Raw genomic sequence first — 13,921 nt, forward strand, 5'->3', positions numbered from 1 at the left:
GTCTCCCGTGAGGGTGAGGAGGATCTGGGTATCGTCAGCGTAGTTAGTATACAAGATGCCCATGGAGTCAAGGATGAGGAAGAGAGGTTGTGTAAAAATATTGTAGAGGGTTGGTGAAATGCATGATCCTTGCGGGACGCCACATAGAATGATGGAGGGCGAGGCTGAGGCAAGGTCTGAGAAAACTTGCATAGTCCTCCCTTGCAAAAAGGAGGCCATCCATGCGGTGGCATTGGGAGAGAAGTTGGCACCATGACTTGACCGTTAAGGTTGACATTGGGAGATTTAGCCTGTTACTTGGTAGCAGGAGTGCTCTTAAAAGGTACAGAGGGGCTACCCCTTATACGTGTAGTTTGAGTTGCTTGATTTGTTCTCTCCCCTTGAAGGTTGATTTGGCAGCCATTATTAGATTTTAGCAGCTGACTGGAAATGGCTGCATGGGCGTGTACATCAGTCTGTGTTGCAATATTTTCTCTGTGCGGGCATATGACAGAGACAAGCACGTTCAGTGTGTCCATCAAGGAGCAGAGATCCCTAAGGCTATAGCATTGGAGAAGCTCTTTGGAAATGCGTGCCTTAAGGTGCAGAAACTGGGTGGCAGCAATATCAGCAGTTTGAGAGGCGACCTGACTAATGCCTCTTATTGAGTCAGAGGGTAAGGGTGTTGAATAGTCAGGATCTCTTCTGGCATATTTCTTTATTCCTCCCAATAGGGAGGCCATGGCTGGGGAGAAATTAGATGCTGAAGGGTCAGTGGAAACCCTTCCTAGTATGCGTTCTGGGGTAGCTAAACGTATTGTATCGACTGTTGGCGACAAGCCATACAAATCCCTGTTTAAACTTTTACAGGAGTCGTCATGCACTTTGACCTGGTCAGTGCTAACATTGCCCCCTTGCAGCCTCCGTTTCCTGCGGAAACTCAAGGCGAGGACCTCAGAAACACGGTCCCTGTTGAATAGAGCGGATGTGGCTGCTAGGCCAACTCCAGACCACGAAAGAGCCGCCCTTGGCCTAGAGATCTTTTTTTTTTTTTACCACCTGGGTGCAAAGCAGAGGGCTTGTCAAGCCACAATTCATGATTTACGCCTAGTATGGGCCGGGGACTTATGAGTGGAGTGGTTGCCAAACCTCTGGTAGAATGAGCCCTTACATTTTCAGGGACATCTTTCCCAGCCAAGGAATACCATTCTGAAATACACAAAGCTACAAAATGTGTTCTGTTGGGAGGCAGATGAATACGTCACCCATAGCTTCTGCCCCATCCCAATTCCAATGTCGTAAAGGTGAGAAACTAACGGTGTGACAGTACATGTGTATGCATTAGACACGAAGCAAATGTGCACTTAACACGAAGAACGCGGACACTAGGTAACATATGCATTTATACATGAAGAATATTAACATAGCATCCATAAAACATGAAGAACACTAACATAAGCAATATATAAGATGAATGCAATATGAAAGACACGCAAATATTCACTAACATAGAAACACAACACTAGTGGGCAGCCATCTTTTCCAAAAATGGGAGGCCACAACATGCTTCTAATTAAACAAAAGGTCTCAAGGCTTCGAGTGAACATAATATGCTGAAATTACAGAAATACAGATCCAGGCAGAAGCTGGCAACCACAGCCAAGGTAACCACAAATTAAGGGAGAGTCAGAACGTTGCAGTGAAAGCATGATATAGCAATTCCTAGGACACAAGGATACTCCCAGATCAAGTACGGTTTTATAAGTGAACAACCAGCCTTAAGGTGCAGGACAACTATAAGCAAAAGACTCCATGTAGAATAACTCAAGAGTGTCCTATGATGAATTCCTGCAGAATCCTCACAGAATCCCTGCGTAATGTCTCCTTCTGTGTGGCTCGGGGAAGGCAGATGTTGTCTGATCCCAACTAACCTTGTGGTTGGTGTTAGCTGGGTAGATATCATGGGAGGAGAAGGCCATCAAAGAAACGGGAGGATTCTGTCAGTAGAGAGACAGTATTCATCCTCTTTTGAGGGTGAAGTTTCCCTAATCCCTGAATGTTTGATGGCATGTTGCCATAGTGGGCTTCCTCCTCCAGACCTCCCCAAGATACAAAGTATGAGATTCCTTTATGTGAACAGAATTTTTTTTATATGAGAAACAGGGAGATAGTGCAACTACTATTAGTAGTTATGATTTTAAAAATATATCCTGTAAACCATATAAACCAAGTAGATTTGATGATCTTAAAACAACTAAGAACATTATGGACTTCAAGTCCCATAATGCTGTTAGTACTAAGACAAGGAAAAGGGATGCAGAGTTGCTAAACTGTAGTGGGTGGTCTAGTTGTTTTAAAAACCCACCCCTGAGCGGAATCCTTAAATATTTAAACATTTAAAGCCCCTTCAGGTGCAGGTTGATAAGAGGTTGCAGTAGGAGCAGTGTAAGCAGCAGAAGCGGCAGCAGGAGGAAGTTTGAAGCTGGGACCAACTCGCTGCCAGCAGCGGGATGCCATGCAGAGCATGCAGTGAAGGTCAGAAACCCAAGCAGATGCAGAGGACGTGAAGCGGAAAGCAGTGTGAAAGCCAGCTGTCCCAACAGAGAGAGAGGCTCTCCACGTCCTGCATCGGGCTCCAGCGATAGGTTTTCACTGAAGCGCATTTGGAGCAATAGGTGCTCCTGTAACAGTAAGTGCAAGCAGAGGAAGGCGATGCAAAGCTGTAAAACATCATTGAGGGCTCTATGTGTGAGGAAGCAGAAGCAGCGTGTTCACAGGACCCGCCAGGACATAGCAGTGAGTTGGCCTGTTAGAGGTAACCCTGGGGCACTCTAAAGTAGACCGCTGGGCACAAATATATTTTGTATACCGAACATTTAAACTAAAGAGAGAAGAAAATCATGACCTACATTGCCAGAGCCAAGAGGGGGCAATAACTTAGAGAAGCCATTGTAACCTTTCAAGAGAAAGAGATCGCAGGAGAGAATGCTATAACCAACATTACCAAAGCCAAAAGGACACGGTAAAAGCGCAAAAGGGATATCACTTGCCTAAAGAGAGATATCCAACAAAGGAACATTATAGGCTCAATAAAAAGTAATAATAAGTTGCAGGAGAGAGGCCCTCTTTGTAGAAAGGATCAAGGGGGAGAGAAGTATAGCCTGCATTGCCCAAGTCAAACAGATCGACATGAGAAACATTATCCTTTTGAATGATTTACATGTAAAAGAAATTGTGAACCAAGTGTGTTGAAAGTCAAGTGATTGAATTAAGAAGCAGTTTTTAATTTCTCTTTTCCCACTGAGGAGTTAAGCGTGGAAAGGCTTGAACCAGCCTTACCACAGGTATACAAATAGTAGTGGTAGGAGTTTTTATCCTGGCATACGAGTATACCAGGAAAGGGACAATTAGAGGTTAGTCCTAGCAGGCGAGTGGACCTCGAAGAAGTTGATTTAAAGTACTGCAAAGTGGTAGAAGGTTGTGGTGGAAAGGAAGTGACAATTCCACTAATGTCTTTTGATAAACTGTTATATGAACCATCCTGACAAAATGACGTTTTTCAAAAAGGAGTATGAAATAATAGAAAGGGATTTGCATTCGGAGTGAATATTTACATTGACATTTGGTTTGACAAATGAAGAGAGAATCCTTTTTTTTTTACCAAGCATTGAGATTGTGGAAGCTATGATAATTATCTTGGAGATAATACATTCTTGTTGGAACTGAACTTGTAAACTTAGCCAAGACAACACAGATCTTCTAGAACAGTGCCATATACTTGGCTAGTAAAAGAAACTTTTGTGAAATGCCCCTTTGGTTTGAGACATCCTGTATTGATCCTGGGGAAGGGGATCCAACCCAGATCACAAGGATGCTTGTTTATAATTGAGTTTTTGAATTTATATGTTGTGTGAAACTCGCATTGCCAAACCTTTCCTGTATGTTTTGTCATGTGTATATTAGTGTGAGGGACATACTTTTGGACATTAGGTCATTATCCTTTAGCCTTAGTTGGGTAGGGAAATCCTTATTAGGCTATGGAAAGATAGGAGTTCATCTCACCTTTTATTATTTAATAAAATGGTGTCTTGATAGAAAACGATCTACTTGTCTGTCTCGCATTTCTGACCCTTCACAGTCCCCAGTGGCAGGAGAAAACATAATACTTGTAGAAATATTAGCTAAATTCCCAATTAATGAAGGGTGAAATAGTTCCAAACACGGTCCCTTCGCACGTGACCCATAATTGAAGAACGCTGTCTAGTCATTAGCAACAAACACAGATAGGAAACCTGCCTTACTCCTCACACGTATCCCCAGATACAAGACACCACACAAGGCTAAATACAAAGATCTCCCTGGCTCATGGCCTAGAAATGAGGGATGGATTTTTCTTTAACTGAAAGAAAAGCAGTTTGTGCACTTTTCTCCTACTACTCCTGTCTGGCTATGTCTTGATGACCTGTCAGTAGTCCAAGGTTGGTTGGTAAGAAGCCAACCAATGAAAATCTCCAATGGTACGCTGCCCATGAACTACGGTGCCAGCCAATTACATATTGCAGAAATTATGTCTTTTTACCGTTATAAATTTAGAGGTGGTCGCAGGAGGGGCCATCAGACCAGCATTACCCAATTAGCAATCGAACCCCTATAGAATGTATATGTAATCACCACTATTAGCCAATCACCATACCCCGTAGGTTTTGGTAACTAAGATTACAGTATGAAGACAGTTATGACAAACGTTGAATATATAAACAACAGTTTTTTTATGTAACCAGCAAGAGTGCTAAGAATTCAATGCTTGTTTGCTGTCCCAGCCTTATTTTGATGATAATAGTGCTAGGTTTTGTCTATTTCTGTTATTGAGTCCGGTTTGAACTGGCTCCAGAACCTCTGTGTAATTTGGGACTTTCCACTCCATCTTAACAGATGGTAGCACAGGTGATGGTCTGCTAGGAGTTATCTGTTTCGTGAGGGGTCCCCGCCAGGGGCCAAAGACTGCGAAGGTAACCTGAGGAAAGTGTGATTACGCATAACAGAGAGAGGTCATCAGGAGCCCCTTTGGAGAAAGTCTTGCCCAGTCCCTGTAGGGCAGAGGGCAGCTGGCTGTTAGGGGAGAGTCAATACCGAAGACCTTTAGCAGATCCATCGAAATACGTATGACATAGGCCTGGTAGAACAGGGGGAAGTGGATTGTTTGCAAATTGGGGGATTGTGATGAAATGAAGAGATCATTAATAAAGGAGAAAGCTTCTGACAAGTGTTAGGAAAGATCACGTGGTAAACCTTTTACAGGGAAATAAGAAGAAGAGACAAATACCTCACCAGGAGTTCAGAAGACAGCCGGAGAGTCTTTAATGTGCAGTAATTGCTGTCGCCAGCCTTATGTTGTAAGATAGCATAGGCTTTGTAAAAAGGAGACTTTTGTGTATATTGTTATACATTGTGGAGGACGTGAAGTTGTGGTGTGGACCAAGTCTAGTGTGGGAGCAGAGAGGCAGGGCTGCTCAGAGTGTGGTGAGCTATCCGATGACATATGGAAGTGAGCGGGATATCCTGGAGTGACAGCACAAAACACTATCATGGTGGAGAACCTTTTAATAATTGTCGAGCTGGCTTATGGAGAGCACTTGGGGTCCAGTCCCCAGACTCGTCAGACATGAGCGCAACTAGGACTCGTAAAATGAGAGCAGGCGAATATCCGGCGGCTTATATTTAGGATATTCAAGAAAAATGGCGGTTAGAAACTAGGGAATCATGGGACATAAACATAACAATTTTTTATCATATATTATGTTAGGGACTTCCCAAGGCGGGGCAAACACTCTCCTTTCCCGAGGGGGACGGCCCCAGATCTGTAACAAACGTAGCAGGAAGTGCAGAGAGGAGAACTAGCACTGAAGACGCAGCCGCTTGCCAGGCAGAAAAAGGAGCTGGCATGGCAGCTCAGAGAAACCGCATGGAGCTGGCAGCACAAGAACAGAGCGAGAGGGAAAGATTGCAGGGAAGCTGCGGCCCAGCGCGACCGGACAAATATCTCACTCATTCTTGACCACTGAGTAAGTTACCTTACAAGAAAGATGTAGCATGTCTGACTTGCACATCAGTGCAAAAGGAGCACTTATGAATATTTAAGTGATAAGTAAATATGAATGGGGGAAAGATCTTTTTTGTCTTTGGTAATAAAATGCTGGATCACTGGATTGGAGGAAAACTATGAACCACACTCAGTCCCATTAAAGAAGACAAAAGGTAATACCATTCCTTTTTGGGATGTTTTGGGTTAATATCCTTGTCAAGGCGCCACAAACCCATGGCCCACTTTTTAAGCATGTGATGAGCGGAAATAAATGAACAACAAATCCAATTGATTAGCTGTAATAAAATAGCTTTTGCACAGTAAAGAATATGGTCTACGTGCTTTTATGTGAAATCCTGAACTAATTTCACAAAAAACAACCAATTGAATACCTGAAATGATTGCATACTTACTACACCATTGGTAGATTCCAGCAAGCTCTGCTGAATAGCATACTGCATAATTTCATCTTCTTCATCATCGCGACTGTGCGTGCTTCTTCCATTTTCCTGAATGCGGTACGATGGGGGTATTGCAAACACAGACGGGTCAACTTCAAACTTGGATGCATAACTTTCTGGAATTGCAAATATGAAACAAGCATTTAAGAAGGGAAAAAGCACAGGCACAATAAAAACTGCAGACATGGGTAGACACAGCTGGGCAGCATGTAAGAGGTACCAGCCCCACAACTCTGGCATGAAGCTTCCACGGCAAAGCCTTGACAGCAACAGATATGCAACAGACGTACCTTGAGGCGCATGATTAGAGAGTGTAAATTATGCTGAATTGGGTCATTCCTAAATTGTCCAAGCTGGTGTCACTGAGAATGGAAAACAGCAGCAGGTAACCTAACCGTTAGCTGTGTGATGTGATCCAAATTGGTGCTGCCAAGGTAATGTGGTGGCCTCCAGCCTTGAAGAATAAGAACTGGTTGGCCTGTCACTGGTGGTAGCACATCACCCAGACAGAGAGAGGTCAACATCTTCCGGTGAACTGGACCTACGGATTGCTATGTGGTTGTTGCCAAGCGGCAACGCTTTGAACACACAAAGTAACCTCGTGGACCACACTTGGCAGAGCTAGTCTGAAAGCACTAGATTCTCTAAGCTACCACCATGGGAAGCTGTCTGGTGTGTTGTGGAGAGGTTTAGAGTGAAAGTGCTACTATACTGGGCAAGTGAGACCCAATAACATTTGGAGGTATAAAAGGGAAGCACAGTGGAGTGTATACACATGGTGCCACTACTCTAGAATTTACTGAAAAGGCATTCATCCCTGGACAGGATCATGTGGTCAACCACAAAAGGTGGAGAAACAAGCGAAATGGGCGACAGTGAACACACAATTGGGAAGGTCCAGGGACCTAAATTTGTGCAAGGTGTGTATAGTTCTGGTTCCATGTCATTTCATCGCAGGATGTTTTGCCGCACGCTTCTTTACAGCGATTTATTTTAATGAAAAATCCCATCAAATTTTTTTACAATTATTTTTGGGGGGGTTCTGCCTCCAACCCCATTTTCTTTAATTTGTATTTATTCCCAAACACCCACACCCCATATATATAATTTACTAACCCCCCCCCTAAAAGATTTGCTGGGTTTTAAAAAAAAGAAATGTGCGGTAAAAAAACAGCGAAAAAACATGGTGATGAGAATGCCAAGATTTTGAAATGTGGTGCTGTGTCTCATTTAAGGTTCTACATTTTAAATGAAATGCAGACAGAAGTGGACTTGGGCGTTTCCCTTGGTCCTCTTGGATGGTGGACTTGGGTGATGCGGAATGTGAACAGCTTGGAAATAGGGTACTACATAGTGGTGCAATAAAAGAACAGAGGCATCCCAAGCAGAGGTAGCTTAGGAATAGAGATCTGAGATTAACACATGGGGGGACAGATCAAATGGATTTAATTGAACCTACAATCTTGTTAAGGAATCCAAGGCTGGAATCTGTGGCGGATCAGAAGGACGCAGGCAATCATTTCTTACTGTGAGGCTTATTTAAAGTACAATAAGGCCTATCTTTCCCTATGACTATGGGGTGTTCCCTATCTATTTTACTAACTAAGGTGCTAGTTAGTCAGTGTACATGTCCAAAACAAGTCTGTCCACTGTCCAAATCTAACCTAACTGACCCTACCACTAATATAACTAAGACCAGGAGAATGACTCCCTTTTTCTGGTTACTGTGTTCTTCACAGGGATTCCGTGTTGATTCTTCTGTTCCACTCAGTATACCAAATGTAAAATATTATTTTGTTATCTGTTTATTTAAGTTCTGTGGCTCCCTTGGGGGACTGGTAGTTTCTTTTTTCTCTTTCTTTCTCATTATCTTAATTCGATTCAAGTTTGCTCTCTCTCTCTTGTAGGGGTTTCAGGTCCCGTTGTATATTGTTCTCTTCTAGCATACTCTGAATACTCAATTTGCAATTATCATTTATCCTTTCCCGGAGTGCTGTTTCCTGTATGAGGTTTATCTTCTTGTCATCAGAAGACTGAATTCCTCAACTGTCTTTTCCCCTCATATTCTCCTTTTACCTTCGGGATATGGGTTGTCTTTTCCCGTTTCCCAAGGTGAGAAGTTTCCAACTTTTCTACCCCCCCCCACTTTGTAGTATTTGTGTTTCTTTCGATTTCATGTACACAGTTTTGGTTTCTTACTTCATTCCGAAATTCCTTTCACATCAATACCGGCCCGAGTTTCGTTTGCTTTACATTGAGTCCCTCTTGACCTTCCAGAATTTCCGTTCCCCGTATTACCTTCTGTGTTCATGGGCAACGGTACAGGTACCTGGCGGACATCAGATTCTCTTTCGTCTGCTTTGAAGCTCTGCAGCTTACTCTCCGCTGCATCTCTTCTTCTGGGCCTCGTTCTTGTCTGCTTAATGTTACTGGTTTTGTGACTCAGACCAGGAGTGATTTCCTCCCGCTGGTGGTGTCTGTGATGTTGTATGGGCAGAATGGTCACCAGGACTGCCTCGTGGCCACACCACTATCAAACTCTGTCTTCCCCCGGACTTAGGAGTTCCTTTGCTTTGACACACTAGTCTTAAAGCGGTTTCTTCCCGGTGTCGGAGCTGCTATGGTTTACGCGAGTGCTGTGTTTTACAACAGCCCTTCCTTCTTCCGTTCTCTTACGAATATGGGGCTTACCTCTGGTTCTCTCTTCGTTCGTGTCTCTCATGGCCCTCACTCGCTGGTTTTCTGGCATATCATCTGTTATCAGCCTCTTCAGCACAGACCATTGGAGATTCTGATTTAAAGGAATGTCCTCAGTTTCTTGTTGCTGATGATATTGGTTCACTTTATCTTGATGAAACTGATAAGACTCTGGAGTATATACAAGTCCATATAAGCCATCACGTGGAGGGCCTCAGGGAGTGCCTCATCGGAATGCGAGACCTTGTGCCCAAAGGGGGAGTGTCTCCCAGTGAGGTCCCACTTGTCATGACCCCTAGGGTGGGTGTTGTGGAGCAGGCTCACCTTCCTTGCCTCACAGTAAGTAGCAGGGGATTTCCTCACCTTGGGGAGAAGTGACAAGTTCCCTCGATTCGTCACAACTCCCAGTTTCACTAGATGGGGAGTTTAACTGTTAGAGAGCATTTTGGTTATGGCTTTTGTAAGCAAAAAGTAAGAGCAATAGCTGGGAGGATTTTAAGACTCCATAAACACTGGTATTGCCCCGGACAATCCCCCAGACATCATCTTTTAGCTTGCCATTTGTGGTGGTCAGAAATGTGAGGCAGACTACTTTGTGCAATTTTTCAAAGCATGGCATTTCATTAGATTTGAAAGGTTGGATAAATGCCTCACTGTCCCTACCCTAATGAGGATTTTCCTGCCTAAAATAAACTAAAGGAAAAACACTCTAAAAGCAGTGTTTCTGTCCCTCATACTTATATAACAAAACAACAAGGAACTATATGTCAGTTTGACAACAGATATAACACTATATGTCACACCACAATAGCTTCTTCTTCTGATAACCTAGGCAAACTCCCATTCCTCAGATTCAAGCAGGTTTTTCTTTAACTGTTCAAAAAGGATAAGCAAATCTTGTGTCATAACAAAAAGTCCCACTTCTCTTTCTAATCCAACTTCACAACACAAAAGTTACAACTTGGATCCCAAAGATGATTCACAATTGTTTAACAAAGCTTTCCTCTTTCCACCTGTAGCCAAGGTCTTGAGGCAGCTTCTTGTCATCAACAATGAATATTTCAGAACTTCATTAGTTTTCAAAACAAATGTCTTTGTCAGGATATTTTGGCGCCACTTCAGTTACAGTACTACTTCACCAAAACACTTCAATGGTTCTTCAACTGCTTCTTCATATGCTTTAACCCCATCACAGTACTTAATGAACTTCCACCTGGTTTACTCTCATGCCAGGGCGACTGCTACTACAACTCTTGCCAGAACAGAACCAATGGTCACAAAGCTCTTGGCCCGGTATACTCTCCTGCCAGCCAAAACAAACTACTACAGCTCTCTGTTTGGGTATACTCTTCTGCCCAAACAGAACCAATTGTTACAAAGTTCTACAACCTGCTTTACTCCCTTGCCAGGCCAAACTGCCAGTTCTAAGTAAGGATCTACTTCAAAGGTTTTAACAATGTCTTCTGCTTCACATAATTAGATTTGAGAATGTCTTCAAGGAGAACAAGAATCACACTGGTGCTATTCACTACACCCAATTGTTTGCCCCACGCAAAACAGACAATACTTTCCTTCCTCATATACCTCTTCTCTCAGAAGGGCAGCCTTCCTGTCAATCTTGTTCCCCCTTTGTATTGCTAACCAAATGCTGATAACTCTTTCTCTTCTTCACACTTCTTTGGCTTTGGCAATGTGGATTTGGAACATTCTCTCCACCTGGGCAATATTCTTCACACACACACTATTAGGCTCAGTTATTTCCTTTTGGCTTAGGCACCCCTGAATTTTTGTCAATTGCCTGCTTTTGAGCCACTTTTGGCTTGGGCAATAGTGGTTCAAAATTACTCCTTTTATGTTGTTGGCTTTTAGGGTAATCCACTATGCAACAGTCACCGCCTTGAGATGGAATGTTGTCAGTCTCTTTATGCAAACTACTTTGATATCTATCCGTTTGGTACACGTCAAAATCATCAACTTGTTTTATGTCAGTTCGGTATTCAAAAGGACAACTGGATTCAGGCAACGGGCAGTCACGAAGCACTCCGGGGTAACAACAGAACAGGGAACTTACAGTGTTTGGTGTACAAATCTGTTTCCAGCTCACATGCTTCAGCTCTCATATGCAGTCAGGCCACCTCTCCCGTTACGGCTTCCAACGTCAAGCACTGGCTGCTTTCAGAGTCCTCGCGGCTCCCGCAGTGCTCCGGTGCTCGCCTGCCATCGCTGACCACTTCACAATGGGGAGAGGCACTATAAGGTGCACTTTCCGCTGCATGACCTCTGCAACAGCCCTAGTTTCTTCCCCAATGATCCAGTGTTCGCGCCTGCCACCACTGAGCGTTTTACAGTGGGGAAAACTACGACCTCTGCAGCTGAAATCAAGAGCCCATACGACCTTCGTGGGACCATGCAAGGGAAGCATGGTATCACACGTATGACACTGACACAAGAGCTACAAGTTTCAAAACCTTTATTAAATTCTTGGGGGTTTGGAAAAACCCCTACTTCGCCCTATACCTACGATGGGAGTAGTCTCTACCATCAAATAATAAAGAAAATAAGTCCTTGTCAGTCTATGTCAAATCAAAATGGCCTGTACTAAAAAAAAAAAACACAAATGCCTGCCTGATCTCTTATACAAAAATTGTGTAAAGGGGAATGTGTATGCAAAGTAAAGTCACTGTTATAACAAAGGATCAAGGTGGCGGAGTCAGCTCTCCTCCTCACGTTGGACAGCACAGAGTAAGGCGGCGCCCGTAGACAGGATGACATTCTGGCTCAGGTTATCAAAAAAGGCAGTTAGGGACGGCTATGACCCACACTGCTGGAAATGCCGCCTGGAGAGGGGGTCACATGTTTCATACTATGCTCGTTGCTGCCTGTTTCAACTGTGGAAGAACCAGCGCATGTCAGTAGAGAGTGAGTGGGAGACTAAAATCTGCACTATTTATGATAAGGAGTACCTTACCAATCTTTTGACGGAATCCAGGGTGAATATTGAGATGGTCTAGCTGCCCTTTGAGAAATATGGGTGGCCAGGCTAGAAGGATGGAATAAAGGAAGGAGGGCCAAAGAGGGAGACTCCGTACTGAGGGGGCGATGTTAGGCAGAGGGAAGATCTGTGAGGTTGATGGAAATAGGGATGTGGGGCCCTGATGTTCAGGTGTGCCTTGTGACAGAACCCGGACTCACGATGGGCGTATTACTGAACTGTCTAAACTCAGGAGTGACTTAGCGATTGGAAATGCAAAAGCATGAAATGAGAGCGTGGTGGGGGGATTGTTTAGAGGGTCTGCTTGCTGATGTGTCCTTGTTACTAGTGTGAGCGCGCTATTTCCTGAGTGCGCTAAGGTTCTTTTTTTTGTTCCTTTGCATTCTAGATCCGCTCCTTTGTGCCCGCCCCCTGCCCACCCACAGCCACAGCCACTTCCTGTTAAGCACTGGTGCAAGCACATCTCGCGCGCGCATCCGAAGTGCATTCGAAGTGCGGCTGTTGGGCAGTGTGGAGGTGAGGTGGGGCACTTCATAGGGGAAAAAGGAAAAGTTTCCTTACACATTTCTGGTCCCAGTATCTGCTTTTAAGGCACCCTCTACTGAATCTGCTTTAGGCAGCTACTGTGTGTGAGATCTATTGTCATAATTTTCTGTGAGCTCAAGACATTAGAGCAATATTGAACTCTTAAGGCCTCTGGGTTTTTTGGGATTTCTGGTATTTTGATTCTTTCTAAAGTGTATCTCTTCAACATGGCCACAGTATTAAAAATTGGGAAAATATGTCTTCCAACCCCAATTCCCAAAAACCCAAATGTTGAACCCTCAAATGAGGGTCAATGCTCCCCCGTATTAAACAATGAAAAGGATATGGCTGAACTCGCGGCTAACTCAGAGAACCTAGGGTTAGGGGGAGAAACAAATGAGCAAAAAGAGAGCTTGGTGGACATAAATCGGGAGGTGGTGGTAGACAATGACCTTTTGATGAATATGGCAGCAAATGAAAAGAATCACAAAAAAACAGATTATACAGGAAGTGGAACTATCTCATATGTTCGCCCAGGTACATGCAAGGGGCAGAGGAAATATGTCAGAGGATGAGGATGACAAATTTATTCCAGTGGGTTTATCGTTTGACTCACAAGTTCCCACTCAAACAAGTTTCTTGAGTATTCGGAAGATTTTGCCTGAACAACAGTCTGCGGAACAACTTGTGGCGTCGGAGGATACCAAACTGGATGTTTCGATGATGTCACAAACTGTGAAATTAGAACTGAGCAAACGTGTAATGCTCTCAAGAGGACCCTCTACCACTGTCAACGCAGCACGCAATGGTGTTGACAAGGTTCACCTCTTTAATACTCTTCCTCGAATGCAGACCTTAACACCACATAGAATATTCTCTGCCAATGCGAAATTTCGTCTCCCGTCAGCCTCTATTTTTTCTGAGGCCGGGGGCCAAAAATGGGCATTGGAGGAAAATATGGACTTGCCTTACATGACGGTTTGATGGGTCCAAGGGTGCATAATAAAATGGTGACTTTGTTATGTTATGTTATAAAAAATTGTTAAAGCGCACGTAACCCAAAGGCATCTTGGCGCTGGCTACTGAAGAGGAGTCAAAGTCCAGAGCGACCGACAACACCATAAGAGTGAGATGGCCTAAAACAGAGTGGTTTTCAACAACTGGCGGAAAGTAAGGTGGTCTTCA

At 43.8% G+C, this 13,921-nt stretch overlaps 1 protein-coding gene across 1 annotated transcript in view; it reads right to left on the reverse strand.

Moving 5' to 3' along the window:
* The window catches only part of ANKRD13A (ankyrin repeat domain 13A), a 1,258,643-nt gene that overhangs the window by 248,011 nt on the left and 996,711 nt on the right, over positions 1-13,921 (reverse strand). Inside the window, exon 13 of the mRNA XM_069619390.1 lies at positions 6,475-6,638. Within this exon, the coding sequence (XP_069475491.1) occupies positions 6,475-6,638 (164 nt within the window). The remainder of the gene's footprint in view (positions 1-6,474; positions 6,639-13,921) is intronic.

This window comes from Ambystoma mexicanum, chromosome 10, assembly GCF_040938575.1.
Source record: "Ambystoma mexicanum isolate Mex_15411 chromosome 10, UKY_AmexF1_1, whole genome shotgun sequence".
Classification (NCBI taxonomy): domain Eukaryota; kingdom Metazoa; phylum Chordata; class Amphibia; order Caudata; family Ambystomatidae; genus Ambystoma; species Ambystoma mexicanum.